Below are 11,026 nucleotides of genomic sequence, written 5' to 3'. Positions count from 1 at the left end.
TACTCTGGGCGCAGTAGATAAGCCAAAGGGCAATGCTGAGAATTGATAGTGCTCTGATCCTGCAAGAAATCTGAGGTATCTTCTGCAATTTGGTCGAATGGGGACGTGCAGGTATGCCTCCTTGAGATCTAGAGTTACCAGCCAACACTCCTTGCCCAGCATGGGAAGAAGTTGCTGTAGGGTCAGCATTTTGAATTTTGGGACAATGATGTATGTGTTTAAGATGGACAGGTCGAGAATAGGTCTCCAACCTGTAAGAAATCTTTCACCGTTTGTACAGATTTTGCCTTTTCTTCCATTTTCTTCATTACCTGCTGGGCAGGTGTACCAAACAAACTGGCCTTATCCATAGGAGCATCCAATAACTTAGCTTTAACATGATCCGGTAAGGCCTGTTCCTTCAACCATGCATGTCTTCTTATCACTGTGCCAGTCATGGCTGATCTAAATGAAGCCTCCAGTGCATCATAGCCACATTTTAAAGAATGGTTACTAACCTGTTGTATGTTATTTACCATTTCTAATACATATTTCTTATCTATAGAGTCATCAGAGGATAGCTTTTTAGTTAACTGATCAAGCATAAACTCTTGGTATTGTATCATGTGAAACTGACAGTTTAAAGCTCTAGCTGAGAGAGTAGCAGAGGTGTAAACTTTTTGCCCCATCTGTCTAAAGACCTGGATTCCCTTTCAGAAGGAATAGGGTTTTTTGCTGTGGTCGAGACTACTGCCTTAGGCCCCTGGGATATAGTTTCGGGGTCTGCCAGTGGGGCCTTGTATAGGTGGTGATGAGTGTCTGGCACCCTGTAAAATCTATCTGGTTTGGCAGGGGCTGGAGGTAAGGAATCAGGTGCAGTGCATACATCATTAAATGCATCGTCCACAACAGAAAGGACAGGAGGTATAGCTAAGGGCCTATGTTGTGGTAAGTGCAGAAAAGTTCTAAGTCTTTTTCTGGACTCTGAGAAATCCTGTTGCTGCCATTGGAATTGTTCTCTCATGGCATGTAAGGTTTCCCCAAAGGAGAATTCCTCTGGTGGAGAAGCAGCTGAAATGGATTCTTCAGCATCGGAGTCTTCATAATTGGAAAAAGGAGCCTCTGGCTGGTCTGTAATATCTGAGTCATCCGCAGAATCATCAGAGGAGACAGGCTGGGGGCTCTGCTCTAGGTCTCTTTCTGGGGTTGAGAGGCCCTGTCTGGGTGAGATTGCGATCCCTAATTAAGGATATTAAATCTTCTGCCAGAGTAAGCATTTGTGAACTAGAAGTGGGCCTGGTTGAGGGGGGTTTAACAGGCACTGATTTAGTAGATTTGGCTGCTTTAGCCCTGGCAAAGGCCTTAATAGACATGGCTGCAGGAGGCCTAGCAGCACCACGTGCTGGGGTAGAGACATCCAAAGGGATGGTGTCTGATAAGTCACTAGTAACCACAGTTGTAGGTATAATTTCTGAGACTGTTTCAAGTAAAGTGGCAGAAACCTCAGTAGTAGTCATTGATTCGGCTGTATTTTGATCAGTTTTCTCGGTTTCGGCCGAAACCGAGACACTCGCGGTTTGCTTAACCGTGGTTTCGGCCGAAACCGCGGACTGCGAGTGTCGGTCTTTTTCTTTGCGTTTTTTAACAATTTGGGTAGTCGGAGGATCCGACGGCATAATGTACGCAAAATCTGAGCCGAAAAACTGTTCAGCAAACTCTGACCGACGCCTAAGCGTTCGTCGGTTGAAGGAAGCACAGGCCGAACAGGCTGCTACGTCGTGGTCTGGGCCTAAACAAGGCAAACAGTAAGAGTGGAAATCTTTGAGGTATTTGTTTCCCACAAGTTAAACAGTTATTGACTTTTTCTGACATCGGCTGAGGCAAGAAAGAGTCCCCAACGGGGTACTTAGCTTTTAGAAGTCTTCGAAGTAGTATTTGGTAGTAGTAATCTCTGGATCTGACCGACCGGCACTTGCGAACAGCTTCTGCTTCGGGCGCCACGCGGCAAGAAAGACTGAGGAAAATGGCGTCGGCTGATGCCTTTATACCCGAAGACCAGCAGAGATGACGTCGGGTGAAGTGCGACATCAGCCGAAGCCGGACCCAGAATTTGGAATCCGGCCGACCGCAGGGCTGCCTGACGACAGGACAACCCAGCTGTTATGACTGCAGATGCATCCATGAAGGACATACAGTTAAGGAAGTTGTCCGAAGTTCATAGGTCTTGCTTACAATTACCACAAAGACACCTGGAAGGCTTGGGAAGTTTAGCTCTTGACTTTCTTAGCGGTAATGAAAGCTGGCAGTTCCCAATGGCAACTACTAAGAGCAGTTCAGGACAGTATGAGAGGTAGGAATGAATGATGTATATTGGCGTGAATACAGAAGATGACAGAACACACACGAGCCAAATGTATGTGCAACAATTTCTTCAACAATCAAACTTCCTCCTAAACAAATCTCACTACATGAGGAAAGTGCTGAAGTCTCTTCAAACTAACACGTCATGCTTTCCTGACCAGAACAGAGCTAAGAGAACCACCTGACAGTTTCTCAGGACTTGCAAAGTCTCTAAAGAAGAAATAAGAGTTGAACAGCATATAGTACCTTGTCACACTTGATAACAAAAATTGCTTTTACTGCATCAAAGTGTTGGATTCAAAAATCAAAATGTTATTAATTATGTACTAAGGCACAAAGTAATATATTCCTTGGGTCACTAGAGATGGAGGGAATACTGATCTGCTTTGGAAATTCAACTCTAATCCACGCATATGACTAAAATACTTGCTGGCACAACTTGCCCAAATGTTGGATGTGACCAGATGTAACCATCAGTCAGTCAGATTCTGTCCGATTCCAGTACAAATGCCCTCTGCAGATGGCAACAAACCTACATCCCACTTGCATATAGGTAAATAAATCCCACTTGCTTATAGATAAATTACTGTGCTACTGTTCTCTGTAATCAAAATGTTTTCCTGACTCAAGGAATGGGTCTAATGTGCAACTGTGTGTGAGTACATGAATGTGAATGCCATTTATGTAAAATTAACACAAAAAATGGTATTCATACAACTGACATTTTTGTGTTAAGTAAAACACGCAAACCTCCCTTTACTTACTGTAATCAACTGAGGTCCTTACACTGTGGGGAAAAAGTATCCTCACAAGTTAGTGCAGCCTTTGTTTCACACCATCAGACACCTGTCCTCATGCAGCGGTGTCAGACTAGCGTCTTACTTCAAGAAATTATAGACTGCTTGGAATCAGCTCAAAACTGCTTTGAACTCCAGTAGAATTATAAGGCACAGTACCTCTAAAGAACATTTCCCTACACTTTATAGACATCTAAGAAGCACTGCCTAGTCCTCAAGGAATATTTCTATCAAGATAAATTGTACAAGGCATTAATCTTCATTTGTATGTTTGCAGTAATGAAAGCCCTGGTTTAAGAACCTGTTAAAAGAGCCATCTTAACCCAATACATTACCAAAAACATGTACAATTGTTATCTTAAAAATAATCAAGACTGCTGGTGGCAGCATATTGCAAAACACAGTGGTACACATTTAACTTCAGCAATCGCAGTTTATTATTTAATGCTCTCAGTGGCATATTTTCATAATATTACTAATGAAAATACGGTGATTAACCAGAACAGTGAAGTGAGATCGATTTACTTGTACAGAAATCCTAATCTCAAGCATGACTAACAAGTCTGACAAAGAACAATGCATAAGCATCCCAATATATTCTTAATGTTTAATATAGCTAGTCCAACAACATTTTCTTTTAGTCAGAGACTCAACTCCACCCCCTTTTTTCCAAAACAGAAACATTAGTAATAAAGTGGCCATATAGTGCTTGAACTGTAACTTCTGTGACCCCCCCCCCAATGACTAAACTATGGCAGATATCAGAAAGGTTAGCACCAGTAATCCTGGATTTATTGCTTACATAATAGTTTAGTAACACTGTTAGCAGATGCTGCTAAATGCTAGCAGAACTGCTGTGTAATCTGGGAATAAGGCATTTCTCAGTGCAAGTCCAAGCCTCATCTGGCATCGTAAATTGACCTTTCTGCATAGATAAGGTAGTAAGTGCACATAACCAGCATCAAATGTTTTGACTGGCAAAAAAGTCTTTTGTTTCACTGCAGACTGGATTCACACAAAGAGGACAGCGCAACATCAACTGTTTGGAGCATGGCTCATTTAACTTCAAGTGTGTATGGACTACATCTGCCAAAGCCTGGAAATAAAACAGAAACATTACTTAAAGATAATCTTTGAAATCATAAAACAAAACACAAATAGCACTATTTTGCTTACTTGCACATTACCGTTCTACAAAATTACCATACACCAGAATATTATGAAGCAAGAGGAACTACCAAATCACAGGCAAGTATCCATCACCAGAAATCATTAGCAATATTCACAGGGACCACATACAGTCAGACATTGCTAACATCCATGGCAAGAAGGAATGAAAAACTCCACAAACCCTCTGTTAGCTTCTTCCTCATAGCATAAAATGAAGTTATCAAATTTTTTGTTACAGCAAAAGAATTACGAATACGAGTGAAGAAGCCTGCCGTTGTGACATATAGAGAAAAAGCCCTGACCTACATAACCCAAGACAAGGGATGGAGTGAGGATGCGAAGTTGGTTTGCCCATCATGAGAAGCAATGGCACAGTCCATCTCACTGCAATGCTGTGAGCTACTGAAGAGGTGCATTTCATGCAGCATATAGTCACATGTGCTTCTGGCTCACCTAAGCAGTGACAACAGGGTAGCCTTCATGGGTTGTGTGTTGTGAGGGAGATGTGTATGCTCGCAAAGGAAGACACCAGAACATCACACATGCAGCTGTGCATGTCAGCCAACTGAGAAAGGCTAGGGCCATAGCAGCAAAAACCATGAGGGCAGCCTGGAAGATGAAATCCTGCAATCAACTCTCATCCCTTGGGAAATAAATGGGCCACTTGATTGCTGGAGGCTTGATGGCTTAGGGGAGAAAAATACAAAGAAGAACAACACAAGAGAAGAAGGGCATCTCATAAAAATGCGATTTTTTTTTTTTTTTGTAGGACACGAGTTAAGTAGCCTCTCGGAGGTCTACAGCAAACATGTCTGTTCCATGGTGCAGAAAGATGAAGCACTGACTGAGACCAAGAAAAAAACAGGACTGACCAGTGATCTAAGTGCTATATGAACTGGGGGTGGGCAAATGTGAGCCTACCCATCCTGTGGGAAAGAAAACAGCTTGCCTTGCTGCTGCACTGACACCTTAATGAGGCTGGATGTCAAAGCAAAAGCTCCAGCCAGCAGCAGGTGGGCCATAACCAGTATGTGCATACAAAAGCATTGTAGACTGTAGTACTTGTCAGGCACATGCAATGGCATGCATATCTGGGAGGCCAATATTACAAGATAATCTTGTCAGTTGCTGTGAGGACACAAAGATTAAGGTTTATAGGCACTACTAGTGGCTGCCTTGATGACAGACTCCTGTAGCAACCATCTGCTTGAAGAGGAATGAATGGGCTACCTGTGTCATGGAAGGGCTGATGGTGGGCAAGTACCAGGAATAAAAAAGCAGGTACAGAAAAAGGTGTGCAGGGTACTGAGGCATGCCTGATCAAGTGCCAATGCTTTGCAAGCCACTCCTTGAATATGCAGACTAATCAAATAGATATTCATTAAACGTGTTCCTGAATCCAGGTACATTTGACAAGAAGGGCAGTGGTGTGTTTCAGTATTCCAGCTGGAAAATAAAAATAATCCTGGATTTGGCTACTTAAGCACTGGGAGGGGGTGCTAAAGGGAACTTGCATCTCACATATGATAAACCAGATGAGTGGGTTATGCAGCTGTGTCTTTTGTGTGTGTGTGTGTGTGTGTGTGTGTGTGTGTGCGTGTGCGTGTGTGTGTGTCTGAGAACACACAGCATCTGAGTATTGCTAAAACCTTTAGTTACTGATTGAGAGATCTTTACTTCTGGTTGCACAGTAATCCATACGTAGATACCTCACAAACATGCAGAAGTATGCTGGTATGTACCAAAGACAAATGAATTACAGGGCAGCATGGTGGGGTAGAGTAAAGCCCTAGGTATGGCCCCGATTACTTGCTCGAGTGTCTGAGGTTCTGGCAGGGAAGAAGGGGTGTGCCCATCTGGGGGAGGGCATTTATCAGAAAAGCTCCCTGACGGGAGGTGTGTTCCATCAAGGGGTGTAGCCCTCAGACATGCTGAAGAAGACACAGGTGGAGTGGGGTGGGGAATAAGGATGGTTCATAATCAGGTGCCAGCACCAACCCTCCCCCCAGATTCTCTTTGGATCCATGCTGGCCTCAACTCACTTGGAGAAATCTGGGAGGGAGAAGTGGAACAGCAGGTGGACCTGGCAATAGACGAGGGGCACTAAGACAGCTGGCTGAACAGAATGAAACAGGCAAGGGAAGGGGAGGGGTACAAGTGACCTAGAAATTACAATAAGTAAGCTCCCAACCTCATTTTGTTGTGAAAACCTTTTCACACATACTGTGTATTCTCGTGTTTTGGCCATGTAATTTAAAAGTTCACCTTTGAAACCTCTACCTCAAGTTAGAGTTCAGAAAATATTCACAATTAAATGGTTCTGGGGGGAGGGAGGACTTCAACCTTGACTCAAAATAAATGCTGCCATTTTTCCTACAAAATGCAACTGTGTGACAACACTCATCTTAAATAACAGATACTTTCTTGCTGTATTAGTTAATCTACTAGAGGTTTCCCAATTATGGGGCCCAGTTTGGGTATTACTTTTTCATAAGCCAGGACTAAGCTGAACAAAGATGAGAGGGAGATCCTGAAAAAAGGCAAGAAGCAGAGGTACTGATGGCATATTTTGCTTCAGTCTTTATTAAGGAAAGAAGGTGGTGAGTGTGAGGACAGGTAGGAGGTACAAAACAGTGGGGAAATGGAGGACAGAGAGCAGGACACTGGGAGGAGTTTCACAGAAAAGTAGATTCCCTGAAAGAGAATAAAGCATGGTGACCAGGTGGGGTGTGTTCCAGGGTCCTCATGAATTTTGCCAGCGTGCCTGCAAATCCCCAAACAGAGATTTCTCAATCACTCACAGCCCACTGCAAATGTGCCTTAGGCACTGGAAGACAGCAAGTCTGCTACCTTTGCAAATAGAAAAGAACAGGAAAAATCCAGGAACTATAGACTCATTAGCCTATTAACAGTGGTATGCAATGTCACATAGACAGTTCTCAAGCAAATGTTGGTTGCTTTCCTTGCAATTGTTCTCAGCTCAATAACCAACCAGGACTCATGACCAGAGAAAGCTTTCACTTGAACACAATCCAGTTTTATGAATCTGTTGAATGAAAAGCTGATAAGGGGGAACCAGTAAACAGTCAACCAAGACTTCACCAAGGTCTCTGTCTCAGCCCAGCACCAATAGCTGCTACAAATGGGGTGGGGGTGTGGGGGGGCAAAAGTATGAAACTGGACTGCTGCATGGCTAAAAGGTAAGAAACAAATGGCTGGAGACCGAGAGAGAAGCCAAGGAGGCAACATCAGGAATAAGGGAAAGTGACAAATGGAGTACAGCATGGGTGGTCTTATACTCAGATTGTTGGCTTCAGACACACATGTGGGAAAAGAAAAAAACAGGATCAAACTCTCCACTTATGACACAGTTAGGTGCAGCAGTGCTGCAGTGCAGGACACGGTAAAGGCTCTACGAAAGGATATGGAAAGGCTGTGGGCTGAAATATGGAAGACCAGTTAAAATGCAGAACAATGCAAAATACTACACCTGTGTTACAACCTCCCAGTGTGAAATTATCAGCTGGAAGGCATGAAACTGATGGCAACAGTGCAGGAAAAAGAATCTGGGATGATCGCACATGATCTGGACTACCAGAGGCAGAATGACACATAATGCAGCAGAAGCAGTCTTAGTGCGACAAACTTCAGTAAAGACATAAAACTCACCCTCTACTGGGTCTCAGGCCAGGACACTACTTTACTACTTTGTGCAATTACGGGGTCCATACAGGGAGCAGGATATCAGGATGCAGGCGATGCAAAACAGGCATAGACTAGAAAAGGCAGATCTTCTCAATACAGAACAAAGCAGATAAGGCAGACATGATGCTGGTGCACAACATCATGTTAAAGAGATGTAAAGGGGTTGACCTTTATAGGAAGGAAATATAAGAGGTGGAGGGCACAGACTGCAGGAAACCGCTACTATTTGGATCTGCGAATATACCAATTTGTAGAAAGGGCTGTGAGCATAACTCTCAACTGTCCAGATTTCCGCCTCATATTTTTTGTCTTTTTCTCATAAAATTTATGGTTTCCCAGCAACTCACTAAGGATCACTGAGGACTGCAATCATTAAATAATGATATACATTTGAGTTTTAGACTTCATATCCTTCAGAAAATGCATGCTAACACAGAATTTGTTATTCTAGCAACTTACTAAGTTTATAAGAGCAATATTTAGCATCTGTCCCTATTTTTGGGCCTCCCCCCATTATTTTAGACTTTGTCGAGATTTATTTCCCTAAGAGGTTGAAAGATGTGGCTGAGAGTCCAATGAATGGAAGACCAGAAAAAATTGCAGAAAGGGAACCCACAGCGGCACTCAAGTAGATTAGGACAGGTGGAGAAGAGATGGGTGTGTGTGTGTGTGTGTGTGTGGGGGGGGGAATTGATGTTAAAGATTTAGAATATCAAATGTGCTTTAAGGGCAGACTATGTAGGTTTGCTAAATTCTGCTGGTTAAACAAATGTTGTAAATGTAATTTGGCACTGATTTTTTTTTCAGGCAAAATACGATGTTTGTTAATATCTTCAAGCTCAGTAGATGCACAATGATGCAATTAATTATCTAGCTGCATAAATGCAGTCATTCCCAGAGTTAGTCTGCCCGTACCAAGAAATAATGTAAATCTGATACCACATTATTAAACATGTGCACAGGGATTGAGCCCTGACTGTGATCCAATTATTAGCCTGGATAAAGGAGAAGGCCAAGCAGGATGGAGAAAAGTAATGGGGTATGGCCCGCATATTCCTCCTAGGGGGATGGGGAGGGGTATGAGGGCTGTTGGAAGCAAATTGGGAGGTACAATCTTCCTGGTGGAGATGAAAGAGAACACCTCTTACGCTGCAAAAAGGGGGTCAGTGCCACTTTTAGGGAATAACTCTTCCAGAAATGAGAGGATATCTTCTGCAGACAGCCTACTGCACAGCTTCCTAAACACCTAGCAGGGTGCACACAAGTTAGGGCACTGGAGAAAACAAGAAAAAATGACAACCACTTTAATACCTGACTAGAAGACAGCCACTCCCAGCTGGCCCATGCCCAAGTGAAGGGAAACAAAAGTACAGTTTTGTACCTACCATAAATGTAGATTTTCGAGTGTATACCCTGCTGCAGTCATCACACTTGGGTTATCCTGTCGTCAGGCGGTCCCGCAGTTGGCCTGAATTCCAAAGTCTTGGTCCGGCGTCGGTTGCTGTCGCTTCTTCCCTGACGTCAGTGCGCCAGGGGTATACAAGAGGCATCCAACGCCATTTTCTTCAGTTTTTCTTGCCCCAGATGTCAGGTGCCCCCCCAAAAGGTAGTCAGTAGATAGTACCAATAATAAAAGTTTAGCACAACATCCCTCCCACTATAAGCAAATACACCACAAAGGTTGTATCAGAATGTAAGGTATTGAGAGGTTTTAGTTAGGTCAGAGGGGTTGGAGGGAGGGTAACCTGGACTGCAGCAAGGTATACACTCGAACATCTACATTTATGGTAGGTACAAAACTGTACTATGTTCATCATGTTACCCTGCTGCAGTCATCACACTTGGGTAGAATTCCAAAGTTAAGGATGGGAGGTGGAGTCAAACAGGGTTAGAGGAGGCTAGAAGGCCCTGCAAAACTGCAGTGGCGAAGCCAGCTCTAGTCTTAGAGTAAAGTGGTAAGTGATAGTGCTTGGTGAAGGTGTGTACTGAACTCCAAGTTGCAGCTTCCAGAATATCCTTGGTTGGCACCCCCCTGAGGAAGGCTGTAGATGTAGCTGCTGCCCTGGTGGAGTGGGGCCTTATGCTAGCAGGAACTGGTTTTCCATGATGGGTGTAGCAAAAACGTATGCAATGTCCTATCCATTTGGAAATGGTCTGTTTCGAGATAGCCTTTCCTTGTGATGCTGTAGCATAGTATACAAAAAGTTGGTCAGATTTTCTGAAAACCTTAGTTTTATCCAAGTAGTAAAGTAGTTGCCTGTGAATGTCCAAGGAATGGAGAAGTCTTTCTCCTTTGTTCTGTGGATTTGGAAAAAAGGTGGGTAAATGGATGGTTTGATTTCGAGACAGACTGGATACCACCTTTGGCATAAAGGAGGGGTTAGTTCGTAGAGAAACTCTGTCTTGATGAAAAATGAAGAAAGGCTCTACTGCCATTAGTGCCAGTAGCTCTGAGACTCTTCTGGCTGAAGTAATTGCTAGCAGCAGGGCAGTCTTCCATGATATAAACTTTAGGTCAGCTGAGAAAGCTGGCTCAAAAGGTGGCAGCGTAAGTTTTTCCAGAACAAAATTGAGGTCCCAAGTTGGTGTTGGTGCTCTCCTGGGAGGCCTAATGTTTTTGGCCCCTCTGAGATACTGCCTTAGAAGTGGATGTGAAAATAAGGGAGGATCCGTGTTGAAGTGAGCTGAAATAGCTGAGGCGTTGATTTTAATAGATGAAAAAGAAAGTCCTTTGTTTAACATCTCAGTTAAATATTGTAGAATCTGAGGTATGTCCGGCTGAAGGGTATTTTGGCCTTTAGCTTGGTTCCAGGCGCAAAATTTTTTCCATTTGTCTGAATAGGCTTTCCTGGTGCTGGGCCTCCTGGCCTCCAGAATGACATCCACAACAGCTTGTAAAAGAGGAACTGGCTGGTTGCTTAGGTGATTTGCCTTGCAGCCAAATTTAAGGTTTTGAGCTGGCTGTGTAGAATCTGACTGCCTTGCTGTTTGAGCAGATGAGGAATTTTTTGGGG

At 43.5% G+C, this 11,026-nt stretch overlaps 1 protein-coding gene across 3 annotated transcripts in view; it reads right to left on the bottom strand.

The window, feature by feature from the left end:
• Positions 1-3,550: 3,550 nt before the first annotated feature.
• FECH (ferrochelatase) overlaps positions 3,551-11,026 on the bottom strand; it is a 336,602-nt gene continuing 329,126 nt past the window's right edge. For all 3 annotated transcript variants that reach the window (XM_044074844.1, XM_044074827.1, XM_044074836.1), the window contains exon 11: positions 3,551-4,233. In XM_044074844.1, the coding sequence (XP_043930779.1) occupies positions 4,099-4,233 (135 nt within the window). In that variant the 3' untranslated portion in view covers positions 3,551-4,098. The remainder of the gene's footprint in view (positions 4,234-11,026) is intronic.

This window comes from Protopterus annectens, chromosome 1.part1, assembly GCF_019279795.1.
Source record: "Protopterus annectens isolate FY-2018-M chromosome 1.part1, PAN1.0, whole genome shotgun sequence".
In the NCBI taxonomy this organism is placed as follows: Eukaryota; Metazoa; Chordata; order Ceratodontiformes; family Protopteridae; genus Protopterus; species Protopterus annectens.
This window is presented reverse-complemented; position numbering and strand designations above follow the sequence as displayed.